This window comes from Blennius ocellaris (assembly GCF_963422515.1).
Source record: "Blennius ocellaris genome assembly, chromosome: 5".
Taxonomy (NCBI): domain Eukaryota; kingdom Metazoa; phylum Chordata; class Actinopteri; order Blenniiformes; family Blenniidae; genus Blennius; species Blennius ocellaris.
In genome coordinates this window covers 3,968,919-3,986,870 of record NC_137654.1, presented here as the reverse complement: position 1 = coordinate 3,986,870, position 17,952 = coordinate 3,968,919, and the positions used below count along the sequence as shown (strand labels likewise).

The following is a 17,952-nucleotide window of genomic DNA, read 5'->3' as shown; positions in this document are numbered from 1 at the left end:
GGGAAGGGCACAAGAAGGTTATTACACACTGCACATGGAGGAAGTGATGCTCGCCGACGGGCACGGCACCACTCACTGGTTGCAGTAGCCGACTCGATAGCAGCGAGTGCACCGCTTCAGCTTGTCTTCCTCAGACACCGGGGGCTTGAGGCAGGCGGCACACTTCGAGATAGGGATGTTGGGGACCTGGAATTTCTGAAAAGCCAAACAGAGAACAATCAAATCAGTGAACACTGTCTTCTCAGTTTGTGTGTGAAGAACGGGAGGACTAATCCTGGTTGTACCTGCTGCACTTTGAGTAGCACCACCCTCTCTTTGGCCAGGTCTTTGGAAAGAACCTCGAAGCAGAACAGCATGTCAGAGGATGACACCGTGTCCAGGGAGTGGGATGGCTGGAACATGTGCTGGAAGCGGTTCTTCCCCACCTGAGAGGAGAAACAAGGCAAGGAGCTGCTTGGTTACCCAACGCATAAACCAGAAAGAGATACACTGCCATTTAAAAAAATCAGATACTTGTTATTGTGAATCAGAAAATGTTTGATCAATAATATTTATTTCAGTCTTCCACAAAGATTTTAGATCAACATCTATTTCCACTTGTACCATCACTTTTGCAACAAAGCTGATTTCAGTCTTTCAGCCACATCTTCCCAAGATGAATAAACAAGTCAGTTGAGCACCGCTAAGACTCAAGTAGTGTCACATTTTTATCAAAAGTAAAACATCTGTTGGATGACAAAGCACTGTACATGTTGTACAATCCTCTGATTGTTCCATATCTGACATACTGAAATGCCTGTAAAACAAACACCCAGTCACGTTTCATCTTACAGAAAAGAGCCACAAGAATAATCAGTCAAAAAAAAAAAATTGAGATCCAACAAACCCTCTATTCAATCACTTAAAACTACTAAAATTTCACAACCGTAGACTATAGTATTCTGCAGATTATGTATACAAGCTTATAAAGAAATTTTTCCGATCAATGTGCAAACAGATTTGCAAAAAGAGAAAGTAACTACAATTGAAATCTTCAAAAAAAGAACAATTTCAGGCCAAAGCAAAGCAACCTCCTGAAAAACCATACTGGGTTATCAGGAATTAATGCACAATTACTTCTTTTCAGTAAATCTATTCTTTCTCATTGCTATTCTTTAGCAAATAAAACAACAACAAACAAATTGCATCTCATTAATGCAAACACTCTTGACTGGTTGTCACTGCAGGAGTTATCATATCATTATTCATATCATTCCATGATGAGAGCAGAAATGTATTCTGAGTATTGTGGACGTCTCACCTCAGCCAGTCGGAGGTTCTCTGGTTTGACCCTCACGCTCCTGGAAATGGAGTCAAGGACTTCAGCAGTACTGGAGTTCTCCTTACTCACACTCACCAGAAACTGTTAGAACAATGAAGTAAAATAAACCAAGAGACACGTGGAAGACGGGCTGAGAGTTTCTGACTGACACATCTTATCTTCCTTCAACCGTTCAGCTCGAACTGAGAACAAAAAGAAAAAGGTTTCTGTTGCTTTACCTTGATGGGTTTTTTATGAGGCTCCTTGGCGAAGTAGAAAACTGAGAGCACCTTTTGTTTCTGGGGCAACGGGACAGGCAGGTAGAGGAAGGGGTCGAAGGTGATGGACACCTGGGAGAGAGGACAGAGACGTTCAGTGGCTGTGAAAAGAAGGAGTGACCAGAAGAATTTGGTAGAAATGAGTTGCATGTTACTTTGGAGCATGTTGGGCACACCAGCTTGGATTTAAACTGTCCTTGGAAGAGATCCACGATGAAGGAGTCATTTCTCATCTTGTGCCTCTGCCACGCCTCCTCTGCCACCACCTGCAGCAGCAGACACAACACAGCGTCAGGACAGGCAACAGGAAAATCCAAAGATGAAAACGGCCCTCAAAGCAGGCACACTGGACTTTTACTTCATGACACTGTCATGACTTCCCCCAGTACTCCTGAACACCGGCAGTTACAGCTGCCTGCTGCTTTTATTGCATTGAAATACTCGGAAGAGTCACCTTCATCTTAGGGTTAAAGAAAAGAAATCAGACTGTTCAGATAAATCCAGTTAATAAACTCAAAACTCAAACTTTAAGAAATCTTTACATGATCCAATATTATACCAATACGAGTGAATTAAGTCCTATTTAAAGTATCATTTGGTAACTTGACTCCCTTTTGCAGCAACATGCTCCATCTGTATTTAGGTTTCACTGGTTCCCCCTAACAGCTGGTTTTTGTTTGTTTGTCGTCTTCTTTTCTCGTAAACTGACCAGTGAACTCACGTGTACGTCTGTTGTGGGTCTGCTGTGATGTTTCACGTTACATTTGTGTTGTAAGCACATGTATAAATAGATCATTATCTCACTGCACAACAAATTACACACAAGTCCAAGAACAGCAACCTGAAGCCGATGCTGTTCCTGTGCCTGGGAGAACTTTGCTAATTGGAGCTTCAAAGTATGTTTAAAGTTTGGTCGTCACAACTGTGCAGGTTCTTTGCAATCAGTTCTTGATCAGAGTTAAGATATTTAAATGAAGTTTCAAGCGTGGCGTTGCTGTGACGACATTGCTGAACAGCGTCAGTCCCACCGCTGACTCCCTGATCCTCCTCAGCTGAAGTCATGTCAGTCAGCTGGGGGAAGATGCTTCAGGAGTTCCCAACTCCGGTCCAGGGGCCTTATTTATCATCATTGTGACTGAAATTTAAAATGTGTGCAAGTCCCAAAAAATCTGTATTTATCAAACATGTCTGTGTCGTACGTCATCATTGTTGATGATCTCACTCGTTCTCAGTCCCGGTGCTCCGGCACCAAGAGGTTGTTTGACTCCACAAATGCCTCCAATTAATCATATATGGCAACAACATGCCTCTTTTTTTTTTCTCACCTCTCATCATCATAACAAAAATCAAAGAGATTCTTTATGAAACTGAAATCAAGGTATTTCTCAACGAAGCTGAAGCAGAGTTGTCTGATCTTCACCAACACTCCTAAGTGGAAGTACAAGTTAATATATTCTATACTTTGTGCAGACGATAAATGAGGCCCCTGGGGAGCAACTGGCCTGCATGCTTTAGCTCCACCAGCCTCAACGCACTTCAATCTAATGATCATGTCATCACTCAGCTCTCAGGGTGGAACAGTATTTGTATTGATCCTGCACCATCACAGTTCGATGCACAAGAAAACAGATGGAGAAACAAGAAAAAGAGGAAGAAGTTACAAAAACATGAAGTGGAATTAAAGAGTGATGGTGAAGGTGGAGTTTGATCTGCCACCGTCTGTCGGTCTCAGTGAGCCACTCAGCGGCACTCCCAACACGACCCCCACAATGAGGCTCATATTGAACCGTGACTTGTGTACTGTCACTTCCCCACCAAGCTCCTAACAAAGCCCAGTAATGAGCCTGTCAACACAGTACGGTGTGTTGACGCAGCCAAAACAATTCAACGCAAAGCAGTAAAAGAATAGCAGAGAAATCATCGTGCTGCCAGCACTGCAAATGGAATCTAAAGATCATTTAAGACGGCTACTATGAATGCAGGCTGATGCTGATGTGACTTAGTCAGACATTTTCCATGTTGACGTCAAAGAGATGGAGTTCGTTTCGTTTCAACGAGGCGCCCTTCCTTCAGAAAATAGGAGTTTATTGAAATAGCAATGGTCCAATAAACAGCTGAAGCCCGAATACAACATGCTTCAGCTTCCTTCACAAGGAAAAAGTCGCTGTGTGGTTTTACAACTGTTCATGCTCATAGAAACTTCAGTCATTGTAACGCTTTTCCTTATCGTATAATGGTTAAACAGTGGATTACGGCCAGAAGCAGTGATTGTACAGCCATGCTAACTACATATTCTTTCCAACATTAGCAATTGATTATGATATTAAAGGGGTCAAATTATCCAGCATTTCAACACTTTCACATGGTGTCGTTGGTCCTAAAACCCTGTATTCAAAGTTTATTTCCTCCAAACCGAGCCTTTCCTTGATTTTCCTCCATTTGAATATTGGATCCCAGGAGCTGCATTCAGAATCTGCTGTGTCTGTGTGAGCTGGACTGGCTCCGCCCACACATGCCCATCTTGGGAAGAGGAGGAAGTACTTCCTCTCGTGGTGCCATGTGCCAGAGCAGAGCTGCCTAATTGTGAAAGGGTCAAAGGGAAGAGCCTACCTTGATTGTGATTGGCTAAACCCCCGATGACACTATATAGGGTTTGATTTCTGATTGGCTGGTGGGAACAACACACTTTTTAAAAACTGAACGAGCCACGGAGAGAGACGACACACTTTCTTCACTTCTGGGGCGTCGTTCCAGGTATGGGGACGATTATTACTGTTGGAGAACTAGTACAGAGTGAATTTTGCATAATACGAGCCCCTTAAAGCCAATTGTAGTTTAAAAAGGGTCCCAAATCCACTGGAAATGTTGCTGCAGTGCAGCTGCAAAGGAAGAAAAAGTTTTAACTCTCCTCACAACGAAGCAAAACGACCTACTTCATCCAAGCGTCCATCAGAGTCCACCGTCTCCGTGTAAGGTTTATTCTGGATGCGGTTCAAATCCTCGTGCAGACCGTCCAGCAGGAACGCCATGAATTCCTGGGCATCGTGCTGGGCGTAACCCGTAAACTGACTCGCTTTACTGGCCACGATCGCCTGCAGGGACGATCAGGACAGTGACACACTTTGAACTGTGCACTCACCAACATAAAAATCAAACAACCTCCAAACAAAAACAGTCATGGATGCAGACAGAAGTAGGCTTCACATGCAGAAGGGTGTGGCTCATGTACCTTGAGTTTGGAGGGTTGGAAGGCGTGGTGTGTTCCCTTCCAAAGGGCCCGGAGAAGCACAGCAAAGCCGATGGCCAGCCTGCCTCCAGTTCCCAGAGGATTGTTGCAGTTAATCTCTGCCTCAAATGCTCGGTCTGCCCAGAGAATAGACAAGAGAAATTGAAACCAGCCCACAACCGAGAACTTTAGGTGACGAGAACAGAAAAAAAGCCTTATTTTCTATCGTTCATACAAGATTGTCCTTCACCACCTGGACTAAAGATCACTTGAACTCACAAACACGTACAGTCTTTTATCATTCCACACATTTTAAAAGCTCATGAATCTATGTTAAAACAAACTCAGTTTCTCTCCACCTCAGGCTCAGGGTTAGGTGGCCTAGCTTTTGCAGCAAATAACACTGTGTGTTAAATGTCTCAGCAGCAGAAATTACAAGGCTGAAGAATTGGTTTGAACAAGCCAAGGCTCATTTAAAATGCTCCTGTGGGCAACATTTGTTTACACAAGCAATAATAAAACACACTGAGATGACTTGAAACAAAAACTCGTCGTAGTTTTTGGCAACAGGACAAAGAAGAAGTTTTGTTTGCCAAAAGAGGTAAGCTGTAGAAGCATTCGTGTCCTTTTACCGTGAAAGTAATCCCTGAGCTCTCTGGTGTTGGACAGTGACTGGATGACACTGTTCATGAAACAGGTGTTGCCCAGGTTGACCAACCCTGTGAAACCAGGCAGGCAGACTTTTTTCTCCTCCTCTTCCTCGTGGCGCTCGTTGCCGGCCGGAGGTGCGTGCGACATCGGCTGCACCATGCAGGTCGGCTTCAGCTGGGGCGAGGAAACACACACTCATTCAGAACGACTCTTAGCCTCACTTGTTCCTTTTCAGAAGAGTCCAGTCGCTTGTAAGGATCCAGATCATCAACGTGTCCAAGAAAATAAAAAGTAGTGAAACACACCACAAAGAGACTCATGACTTCATACGAGTATCTTTTCAACAGGTTGATAGAATGAGTACAAATAAATAAGGGGGTAAGATATCAGTTATTTATGAAATGCACAGTTCTACAGCAGATTTATTGTAAACGTAATGGAGACTAATTCAAATTGTGAAATAAGCTCATTCTGAGGAGATGGAGGGAAGGTGGAACTTTGTTTGATCACTTCAGGCTACAACAAAGACAGAAGGCCAGCAGGAGTAATATTGTTCAATACCAAACATGGTGACAAAGGCGACAGTAGGAACCAAACAACCTTCATGTTCTATATTGTACACAGAACAAAAATATTAACACTTTGTTTTTGTTCCCATTTTTCATGAGCTCCACTCAAAGACCCAAAACATTTCTCTGTACACAACGGACTGTTTCTCTGAAATATTGCTGATAATCAATAGTCTTAGTCCTCCTTTGCCCAGATAATCCATCCTACCTCACAGGCAGCAGATCTATATGCTGATTAAACAGCAGGATTATTGCACAGCTGTGCCTCAGGTTGGACACAATAAGAGGACCGACACTGTCAAATGTGTGGTTTTATTGCTATAGATCAAGCGGCAGGACCCTGGCTGGGCTCAGAGACCATCATGACGAGGCCTTTGGATCAGTTCCTCATAGCCTCTTCTGGGAATCCTTCAACCTCTTCCCCATTACACCTCCATCACCACGCTGCTAAAAGCCTTTTGAAGACCCACAACTCTGCTTTCTAACAGCAGACTGAACATCATGGCACTGAGTAGAAGTACAGGCTGTACAGTCTCTCCATTAGCCTTCACAATGACCATGGATGTTCATCATCAGGGCCTCAAATGGGTGGCTGACTGCAGAGACGTTGTAGAATTGTGTGTAGAACACGTTCTATATGTTACACTTCTATGCTGACGCATCAGAAGTTTCTATGCGCCTCCTTTTCGGAAGGAGAGAAAAACTCAGAGCAGTAAAATGTTCTAAAGCTGTTGGATGTTTAATGATCCAGTTCAAGACATTGAAGTTTAATTGTTTAAATTACTGCACTTTAAGAAATAACCGAGGACGAAGAAGTTAATAGCAGTTCAGTTGTTCTACATGTGGGTCGTGTATGTGTATATAAATGTCTAGAATGTATAGTATTTAGCTTATTGCAATAGAATACATGTGTCTGTTGCATTTTGAATATCATTCCATAATCATGATAGTACATTATTATATATATATATATATATAAGATATACAATTATTAGTGGCATCAAAAAAAAGGGTTTATTTAATTAATTGATTTGAAATGTTTAACTAGTTAAAAAAGTAATTGAATTAACAAAGTTTGTTTTTTTTATCACTGATTTTTTACTGATTGTGAAAGTCATTAGCTTTACTTTGTAAAACTGAACGCAGCGACCACAGGAGTCATTGTGCAGCAAAATGGCAGGTTGCCATGTTGGCTGACCAGGAGCCACCAAGCTGCTAAACCCGGAGGAAATCCTGGAGTTGTTCAAGTGTGTTTAATGTGGACTGACCGCGGTGACAGCCGGCTCTGGCTTGCTGATGGCGACGTGCTCTGAAACGCTGCGAGGAGTCACAGTGTCCAGACCGCCGTCCTCCACTCTGGGGGTCTTGGGTTTGTCCTCCCCGACACGCGGCGGCTCTTCCTTGGCTGGGAGGCTGTGCTGGCTGCTGCCTGGCTGGCTCTTTTCCATGCAGGCGGGGCTGGAAGGCACAGCCACCTTGGCGCCACCCACTGCACCTTCAACAGAGTAGAAAGAAGGTCAGAAGACGGTGAGACGAGAAGCTGGACAGAAGTTGGCAGAATGTAAAACACCTTTATAAATTCTCCTTCTCAAACAGGTTTTTTTGGTCTTTGACCAACAAACGAGTAAATAAATTCAGGGAAACTGGCCAGAACGAGCCTCTGGCTCTGCTCTAAATGCAACTGCAACTCTAATTGCTAAAATCCAGGTAATCGGGCTGTTCTTCAGTGAGTTTCAGAAATGCACATGGCTGATGCTCAGAATGTTTCAGTACACTCCAGGATTCTCAAACGTTTTCTGACAGCGTAGGGGTGAGACCACTGTAAGTTAGGCCGGGAGTGGAGGGGCAGTGCACTGGTGGGGGGGCCCATGGAGGCGAAGCCCCCCAGAAGCACTGAGGTTTTAGACTATGAAGAAGGCTTTTTTAGCAACCTGGAGGACTATAATCACTGGCAGATCTTTAACCAACTTTGATAGAATTACACAAGTTCAGAAATGACACGCACTCATAGATCACATTTTATTCAGAAATGGAGGAAAATTTTAACTTTAAAATCTATAAAATAGAGAGTTGGACTGTTGTAACATCAACACCATCAACACCAAATCGCATTGTATCTCATTGTGTAGAATTGAATCGCGATCAAATCAATATCAAACCAGGAACAGGGATGAATCGTATCACCAGGGAATTCAATGAATTGCTATTGTATAGTATCGTTGGTAAGTGTATCGAGATGCGTATCGAATCGTCAGTGATGGAGAGTCACACGCCTCGTTGAGATACATCACGTAACTCCGAGCCATGCTACTTCCTGCATACTCAGCAACTTTGGGGCTCACATAGTAGCAAGGCGACATGCAGATGATTAAAATATGACCCATACACTCATTACTGAGGTGGAGCGCAAGTCCGCAGCACATAACAGGGTGGAAATAGACGCCATGCACGACCCTGTCACAGACACGTGTAAACAAGAAAGACACTTTGGCCAGGATGGTTGTTGGTATTGACACCCATTGAAAACAACATAATTATGACAATATTCACCTTTGGAGTCATGCCGGAGCAAGTGCATGGATCTTTAACGCCGTACACGGGCACAGAGGGCCTCAGAAAACTGCTGTGTTAACCTAACTACAGCGTCAAATTCACAAGTCTTTTCACTGAAACACGACACACGCACACGCACACACACACACACACACACACACACACACACACACACACACACACACACACACACACACACACACACACACACACACACACACACACACACACACACACACACACACACACACACAAAGGTGAATCTAATCTAATCTTGGTTTAAAAAAGGGTTAACGAGAGGCATAACAAGCCAGGACCACCACTGCCAGTTCTTTCACTGTCAGATTGGGATTCATGCGTGTTAATACAGTGAACAATACAACATGTGACTCCCTCTGTTACAAGTGATTATTTAGCAGTCAGCTCTTAAGAAAATTGCATCATCACCTCTGTGTCAAAAATGAAATAGAAATTCAGGTCTTCTAATTACCGTATTTTCTGCCCTATAAGGCGCACCGGGTTATAAGGCGCACCTACATTGATTGACATAATTTACAACTTTGTTCATATATAAGGCACACCGCCCTATAAGGCGCATGGAACAGACCAGTGGTCAGAAACATTTATAGCTCAAAGCCATTAAGTTACATTTTCCACTGATTCTAACACCCAGAGAGGTGCACACACTTTATTTTGATAGTCCTACCTGCAGCCTATGCCAGGAGGACACTACACACAAAACCTTCTTCACTACTGGTTGACAACTTACAACTACCGGTAATAATAATAATAATAATAAACTAAACTACATGAACTAAGCAACAAAAACACAACACAACACAATTATTACCGACACCACAAACCAAATAGAACCCCCAATAATTGCATTTAAAACACCACAAACAGCTGCAATGAATTATGGGAGTTTCTATCGGCTGCACTGAGGAGCTCAGGTTGAATTTGTCGCTGCAAGGCATGATGTCCCATCATGCCTTGCAGCGACAAATTCATGTTTTGTGTTGTTGGAGGTTATTGTGGCTCGTTGTTGGGCTTGGTGTTGTGTTGATTGTGTTTATGTGTTTTTGTTCCCCAGTTTAGGGAGTAATTATTTCATCTAGTTTATTTTGGTTTGTTAGAACGTTGGTGTGCAACCATGAGTGATGAAGGTGTTGTGTGGAGTGTCGTCCACTCTGAAGATCCGGTTACAAAGTTAGAGTTGTCAAAATAAAAGCTTCTAGTTGTTCAGCTGTCAAATAGCAGCCTGGAGTAGAACAATCGTCCATATATAAGGCGCACCGGGCTATAAGGCGCACTGGCAGCTTTTAAGAAAATTTGAGGCATTTAGGTGCGCCTTATAGGGCGGAAAATACGGTATGCTAAAATAAAAGTTTTGTACTGACAATAATTAAAAGGGTGACAGAATATTAACATGACCCTGAAGGGGAATGAAACCTCGAGACACAAATCTACTTTACGACCTCAATCTGCTAGTGACAAATTTACAGAGCCCAAGTTTCAAAGAAAAACTAAAGACATTTCTGCCACATTTGACTAGATTACCAAAACTGAACACTAAATTGGTGATCAACACAGAAGTGAATATCAACATGTTTGTGTTCATAATGTCAGATAATGACAAGGCGAGGATGGATGGATGATGGATTGATGGATAGACGCACAAAACATTTGAGCAGCTTTTCTTTTTAACATTGTTTACACATAAAGATCTTTGATACTAACTACTCGTGAGAGACAGAAGTGGAAACCTGGTAGCAGACCTTGTGTGGCGGGGGCCTCCAGACCCCCCCACCGCTGGCTGTGCCTCTTCTTCAGGGTGATGTCCAGACGGGACGGGGTGAAGGAGTAGCTGCACTGCTCAGGCTGGATGAGGTTCCTGGAGGACAGGGGGGAGGAAACAAATGTCCACAGGTCAGACTGGAGGACACAATATGTTGCGTCTTGGATTCCGACTGAGATTTGATGTATAACAAATGTTTGAAACCACGGACACATTTATATACGATTTGAAGAAAGTTAGGATACTGAGGCTGTTCAAAACACTGACACATAAGAACATGTGATCCAAGAGTAGGTCAGGATCTCACCCAGTCAAATCAGCAACACTACCTTGACAGTATTGCTGATTTTTTGATACTGACATGTTTGCTGTGAAGCAGTTCCAGTGCTTCGGCCCGCTCATGTCTCTTGAAACCCAAATAATTGGTCAAAATGTCCTCATGCTGAAGACATTTCTTGGAACAAATGGAGTGCAGCTGAGCTGTTAGCTCAGTTTGCTAGCAGAATGTTAATTCGGGGTTGACGCACACACCTGAGTTTGACTTGCCACTTGAAGATGGTGTTGGGTCCACAGTCCGAGTGAAGCCGCAAAAAGCTAGGATCACTGCAGAGGACCACACAGAAGCTCATCAATCAACTGCCGCGAAAAACACAAACATTGCTTGGCATGGAGAGCGTGAGCCTGTTGGCTACCTCGTCTGGAAGATGAGGGTGAAGTCCTGCTCCCTGAAGATGACTCTGGCCGACTCCCTGCAGATTCCCTTCATGTAAACGTTGACCACCATCAGGTCGGTGCCCTTCTCGTACGAGTCGTTCTTTACAACCTGCAGGTTGACCATCGCTTCTGGAGCTGCGGGAAGTCGTTGCAGATGACGGCAAAGTAAATTTGAGCAGTTTATATGTGCCTGAATGTGCAGTGTCAGCAGATTCTGTTTAAGCAGAGAGAGAAATCTGAAGATGGACGTCACTTGTGTGTTGCACTATTGAGCCAACGAGCTGTTCAGGATAACCACATGGTCAAGGTGCCTGAAGTTGACCGGGAGGGTCTTTTATCATCTCCTATCAAGATTAAACTGAGGAGCTACACAAAGTCAAACGTGTTTTAATCAAAGCTCTGAATCACAGAAAATGACGGTTGATGAGTTGAGAAAGAAAAAAATGAGAATGAGCAGATTGTGTCCACTTCTTGTGATAACATGTCAATAACTTCATTTTGACCAAAAGCAATTTAAGAGAATTCCAAATCCAGTGAACATGAACAAACCTTCCTGTTGCTTCAATTCTCGAGGCGGCTCCTCCTTCGACTGGTCCCGCTTCTCCTCACCGTCACAGCTGCTCTTCTTCAGCTCTGACCTGGGAGACGAAGATGTCGCCTCCGTGGATGGCGGCTGCTGGCGGGTCAGAGAATCCTGCTGGGACTCCTGCTTGGCAGGCGTTTTCTCTGACTCAGAGTCCGTGTTGGCTCCCAGCTTTTGGGGAAACACACAATCTGCTTCTTTGTCCGAGTGGCTGCTGGTGCTAACGGGGGATGATGACTGGCCGTTTCTGGCATGTGATGTTGCTCCCGACCCGTCTGAAGACTGGCTTCTCTTTTCCGGGAGCTGAATGGAAATGAACAACAATAAAGATTGGAAAACTAAAGGAATGTTTACTTCTTTGGACTGAGGAAACAGAAACCAAGTGAATATAAAGGTAGAACGCCCTCTTCACATTTAGCTGGGTCTCCACAGGCATCTTCCCTTTGACCCACCATTGGTCGTTATCAAGAAGAATGCAGCCAACTTCTATCCCATTCCATAAGAGGCTGTCGATTCTAGAAGATTATTTATTATTAGACCATCTGCAAAGTTGACCTGTCACATTTAATGCTGTAAAAACAGCCACTGCCTGTCTGTCTCACTTCTACTAAACCAGGCATCAGTTGTGTGACCCAACGGCAATGGTGCAAACAGGTCCGCAGTGAATCCTCGTTGGTAGATAAAGTCATCGAATGAGAAATCTGGCGTCAAGGCCAAATCCAGCCAGTGCCCTGGGAACCTTTAAAGACCTGCTTCCCACACAGGCTCGAAGCTTCACGTGATTTCTTCACCTCATTTGGACATCTGAGAAAAAAAACCCATGTTCTGAAGGGAGCTCATTAAGGTGCACAAGTTTAGAAAACTGGTTTGTCTTCAAAGAAATGAGCAGCTGCAGGGTTGATAGAATGGTGGTTCGTCTTGTCGCCTCACAGTGAGAAGGTCACGGGTTAAAACACAGACAGACTGGACCGTTCCGTGTTTGAAATACGACGACTGGCGACATGTCCAGGCTGCATCCTGTCTTCACCCACAGCAAGCTGGGATGAGCTCCAGAACCCCTTGCACAGGATGAAGCGGTGTAGAAGAACTGGTCTCACCTGAGTTTTGGTGGTTTGAGTGGCGGCAGCTGCTCCATCGGCCTCTTCTGGCCCACTGCCCCGCCGTTCTGCTTTGTTGTCTCCAGTCCTTTGTTGTGATGCTTTATCTTGAGCTGCTGTAGACGTCGCAGAGGGCGAATCGGGTGACGAGGCTTCCTTGGTGGTGTTGGGCGGCCTGAGGACGGTGCGTTTGGCGCTGGGTTCCTGAGGCTGCTGCTGCTGCTGCTGGTCTCCCGGGCTCCCAACAGGCCTGCTGCTGGTGGTGAAGCTTGTTCCATCTCCTGCTCCACTTTGAACCCTGACAGAATCTGAGGAGGGCACGTCGCATGCTGCCTGGTTTTTCAGGCAGCGCTTGACGCCCCGCTCAGCTTTGCCTCCACTGCGCCTCGACTCACTGTGTGCAGGTGTGCAGGGGGGCTGCGGCTGCATCGGAGACACTTTGGATTTCTCTGATGAATCCAAGGAAGGAGGCTTGTTTTCATTTTTGGTCTCGGCTGATGGCGCCTCCTTGTTTGACTGTAGCAGAGGTAAAGTAAAAAAAAAAAATTGATTAGAGGAATGGAGAGGAGAGAATTGTATTAATCCCTCTTGGATTAATACAAATCCCAGAGGGATTTTTATCCCATTTGCAAACCAGCAGTGGCAGCTGCCATGCTCGGCCCTCAAACCAGCCATCAGGAGCAAACTGGGGTTGAAGCCGATTGGCCAATACGCTGCTAATGAAAATGAAACGTGTTAAAAGAAAGAAGTGTCTGACCTTCAGAGATGGCCAGATGTGAAAGGGAATCTTTTTGTGCATGATGAGATGCAGAAGTCCTCCTTTTTCCTTGTACAGGACTCTGCTGCAAGACGCCTCAATTTCCTCCTGCAAATAGCAGATCCACTGGCGTCCATCTGGAAGACACGGGCATCAGACGGACGTGAGGGACGGCCCAGCAATACAGCTCCATTCAAGTTGGTTTGTTACGCATCACAAAATACACATTTTATTGGGAAAAAGTTATTTGTAATTTGGATTAGACGTCGTGCTTACTTAAGGACAAGTTGATCTGCTGATCCTTCAACACAGAATGATAACAGAGGAAATGACTTCCATTTTGGGGCTTTTAAATAAAACCAGCTCAACTTGAGGACTCGTTATGGTGGTGTTGAACAATCTCGTCGTTAAGGGGGAAACAGTTATTCGTCAGCTCTAACCACAATTTCTTTTCATTTCTTTTTATTAAATGATTCCATCCATCCACCTTCAGACACACCTTATGCAATTTGGGGTCAGGTGGTGAATTAACAGACGACCAATACTCCCTTTCAAAACTGGGCTCACATTGCAGGGCGTGCTCTTCTTTGAGGTGATCTGGAACGCTCCAAGGAAAACATTTGGACACCACTATCCTCTATTATGTGCTCAAAGACAGAAAATGAAGCTTAAAATAAAATAATTAAATGTGGTGGCAGACAAAGTATTTATTTAATGCTGCACATTAGAGTTCCCCAAAGATTTCTCCAATTTAAAATCTTAAGTGTGTCTTTAAATCTAAATGCACATCGGTTGGACAATCATCTGCATTTTGATGATGAAATACAAAATAGTTCTAATTTATTCCGGGACTTCGTGTGAAAAGGCTTTCAGTGGGTCTGTGCACCATCTCAGATCAGATTCACTAGACCAGGGGTCGGCAACCCGCGGCTCTTTGGTCCCTCTACTGCTCCTTCAGCCTCCGTCACACTGCAGTTCATCCTGGAGGGACGTAAGGAGGCAAGGCCACCCAGAGAGGGACGTAAGGAGGCAAGGCCACCCAGAGAGGGACGTAAGGAGGCAAAGCCACCCAGAGAGGGACGTAAGGAGGCAAAGCCACCCAGAGAGGGACGTAAGGAGGCAAAGCCACCCAGAGCGGGACGTAAGGAGGCAAGGCCACCCAGAGAGGGACGTAAGGAGGCAAGGCCACCCAGAGAGGGACGTAAGGAGGCAAAGCCACCCAGAGAGGGACGTAAGGAGGCAAGGCCACCCAGAGAGGGACGTAAGGAGGCAAAGCCACCCAGAGAGGGACACAAGGAGGCAAAGCCACCCAGAGAGGGACGTAAGGAGGCAAAGCCACCCAGAGAGGGACGTAAGGAGGCAAAGCCACCCAGAGAGGGACGTAAGGAGGCAAAGCCACCCAGAGAGGGACGTAAGGAGGCAAAGCCACCCAGAGAGGGACGTAAGGAGGCAAAGCCACCCAGAGCGGGACGTAAGGAGGCAAGGCCACCCAGAGAGGGACGTAAGGAGGCAAGGCCACCCAGAGAGGGACGTAAGGAGGCAAAGCCACCCAGAGAGGGACGTAAGGAGGCAAGGCCACCCAGAGAGGGACGTAAGGAGGCAAAGCCACCCAGAGAGGGACGTAAGGAGGCAAGGCCACCCAGAGAGGGACGTAAGGAGGCAAGGCCACCCAGAGAGGGACGTAAGGAGGCAAAACCACCCAGAGAGGGAGGTAAGGAGGCAAGGCCACCCAGAGAGGGACACAAGGAGGCAAAGCCACCCAGAGAGGGAGGTAAGGAGGCAAGGCCACCCAGAGAGGGACGTAAGGAGGCAAAGCCAACCAGAGAGGGACGTAAGGAGGCTAAGCCACCCAGAGAGGGACGCAAGGAGGCAAAACCCCCCAGAGAGGAACTTTTTGAAGCTTCTACTGAACGTCTCAGACCGGCTCACCTGGGAAGTGCACTTGGCAGTGTGTGTCAGTGAAGCTGGTGTTGATGTCCTCGATCCTCTGGACTCCCTCTCCACAGCGCAGCCGCACAGTCACCTCCGTCACGTTCTGCTTCCAGTCCACAAAGACGTCTGCAACAAATGGAGTGAGAAGCTGAAACACGACATCGACACAGCTGAGTCTCAGATCTCAACATGGACAAAGGAACAGCACTTCAGCTCGAAATTTTACAAAGTAGGTGCACGTGTTGAAGTGCACCTGCTCGTAGACTCACACTGTCACATTCTCAAGTGAGTGGAGCTCATGGACAGACGGAGGCACTGAAAGCCTCCTTCACAGACCAGGACTTCTAAAATTAACTGCACCACACTGACTCAACGAGTAAACAACTTCAGGGGGAAAAAATGAGAATCCTACAACAAACAAACAACAGTACGCTGCTGTAAGAGCTCAGATGGAGACAAAAATAACAAGGCATGAGGGAAAAATATAGATAAAGAAGAAAAGATAGCTACCTTCTTTCATTGTAGCACCAAAGGTTTGGCAACAAAGTGACAAGAAATTCTCATTTTCTGATGGAGGCGGTGAAATGTTGGGGTCCCTGCAGGCTGAGTCACATATGGATCACAGGCTTCTACAACAAGTGAAGAACCTCATCTCTCCCTCCCTCCCTCAATCCCTCCCTCTTGGAAAGGTCAGGAGCAACACTCAATCCCTCCAGCTGGTGACGGTTGTATTCCCTACAGAGCCGTGCTGCAGCACACTCTCATGACGGGGTGACCTGCACGTCCATGACACACTCTTATTTGGCACAAAATCACACCATTCTCAGTCACTTCTGCTTCTCGATGGGACCTGAGAGGGACGAGTGCTGAGAGGGCTCATTGGAGCGGTCCGTGACCTTGACAGTTCTGCAGAGCCCAGATCAGATCGGACCGCCACTCGACACGGTCACGGCTAGAATTACAGCGCTTCAGCACGCTGCAGACCAACAGCAGGGCAGATATTGCAACACACGTGCCCAGTGTGGAAGCCCACAGACACGTCAAAGCTGTGCGCAGCAGCGCCACACACACAGAAATCATCAGTCCCACTATATTCTTTAGGATCATGGACACACTGCGCTCACGTTTGTGACGTTTTGGACCTTTGCATTAATGTGGCCTATTTGTGAAACTGAATAAAATAATGAATTTGACTTCAATAACAATGATATACTTTGCTGGACACTATGACAGCAATAAGTACAACATGTGTTTCAAACAGTCTAACTGTATTCTGTACGTTGGACTCTGAGCAGAACCCCCTTGTAGGGACAGAAACAGTCCAGCCAGCTGGAGAATTCAGGCTAAATAATCCAGACGTTCAGCACGAGTGGAAGTTGGGGTTGCTTCCAATACAGAGAACAGTAACTTGTCCAATCCTGGGCCTGGAAATAATTCCATAACAGTCCCGTCGATCAGTGTTTGAAGGAAGGAAAGTTTGCTTTTTCCCCCCTGAGCAATATTAGGACAGTCAAGTTGTGCAGCGGCGTTCAGGTCAGACAGGAAGCATCCGCATGACAGGCCCTGAATAAATCTTTCATCTGAAAGGAATCTAACTTAAAGTAATATACCCCAAAATGTCACAAGAGGACGAGCACACCTCGACACAACAGGCAACAAACCAGAGGCACTAAAGCCTGATGGTGTAGTTATGTCATTAACAGATCATTGGCTTGTGACGCCAGTCACCAAACTTCTCCGACGGCATCAACACAACAAGAACCTTTTCTTTGCTAACCGGTTTGTCCACATAGCTTTGGTGTGTCACAGATGTTCTGAGCACACACTTCATTATACATGTGACCTCTGCTCCTTGTCAACAAACCAGATCAGTTCTGCCACAAACCAAATGAAACATTTTTGGAACTTGCCTTTAAGTGTGTGTCAGCACTTGTGGAAAAAAAAGTACTATAATTATTATAAACATGACAGTCCTACTTGTACCTCATGTTGACAGCATGATTGTGGAGCAGACAAACTATTATGTTGTTTGTCTTTTCCATTTGCCCCACATTCAAGCCCATGTTATGCAAGTAAAGCGACAGGTTTGTTTCAAGAAAACACCTTATTGTTAACTTACAACACTTTAGTACATAAACAATGAATTTGTATCATCAGATATTAATATATTATTTTTCATGTTGAAATCATGTAATCGGTCATCTGGCAATTTCACATGACAAGTTTCATTAAATACAAAGTTAAGTTTAACCTTATAAAACATGGAATCATCTAATTTTTTCATTTTGAACACAGAAAATTATAATTTTAGTGAGGCGGTAGAACACTGAAGTATTCCCATGCAAGTGTCGAACATGGAGTAGATTCACCAAAACCACAGCTCACAAGAGTTTTAATTTAATTTCATCTGAATTATCGACTGTCCACCATCTGAAACTATGGAGCCAGATGCACCTCGGTACCAGCACGGGTCACAGCTGCTGCTATTGTCTAT

General features: G+C 45.2%; 1 protein-coding gene across 7 annotated transcripts in view; it reads right to left on the bottom strand.

Annotated features, from left to right (window-relative positions):
* The window catches only part of usp19 (ubiquitin specific peptidase 19), a 44,823-nt gene that overhangs the window by 11,148 nt on the left and 15,723 nt on the right, over positions 1-17,952 (bottom strand). For 4 of the 7 annotated variants that reach the window (XM_080496807.1, XM_080496808.1, XM_080496803.1 and 1 more), the window contains exons 3-18: positions 15,456-15,584; positions 13,527-13,663; positions 12,770-13,285; positions 11,639-11,975; positions 11,068-11,224; positions 10,907-10,978; positions 10,356-10,471; positions 7,293-7,519; positions 5,437-5,629; positions 4,808-4,941; positions 4,512-4,670; positions 1,734-1,844; positions 1,540-1,650; positions 1,301-1,402; positions 285-425; positions 77-195 (exon numbers count right to left, since the gene is read on the bottom strand). In XM_080496807.1, the coding sequence (XP_080352933.1) occupies positions 77-195; positions 285-425; positions 1,301-1,402; positions 1,540-1,650; positions 1,734-1,844; positions 4,512-4,670; positions 4,808-4,941; positions 5,437-5,629; positions 7,293-7,519; positions 10,356-10,471; positions 10,907-10,978; positions 11,068-11,224; positions 11,639-11,975; positions 12,770-13,285; positions 13,527-13,663; positions 15,456-15,584 (2,761 nt within the window). Of the gene's footprint in view, positions 1-76; positions 196-284; positions 426-1,300; positions 1,403-1,539; positions 1,651-1,733; positions 1,845-4,511; positions 4,671-4,807; positions 4,942-5,436; positions 5,630-7,292; positions 7,520-10,355; positions 10,472-10,906; positions 10,979-11,067; positions 11,225-11,638; positions 11,976-12,769; positions 13,286-13,526; positions 13,664-15,455; positions 15,585-15,968; positions 16,098-17,952 lie in introns of those variants that run through there. The other 3 variants (XM_080496806.1, XM_080496809.1, XM_080496805.1) reach the window with 3 other exon arrangements.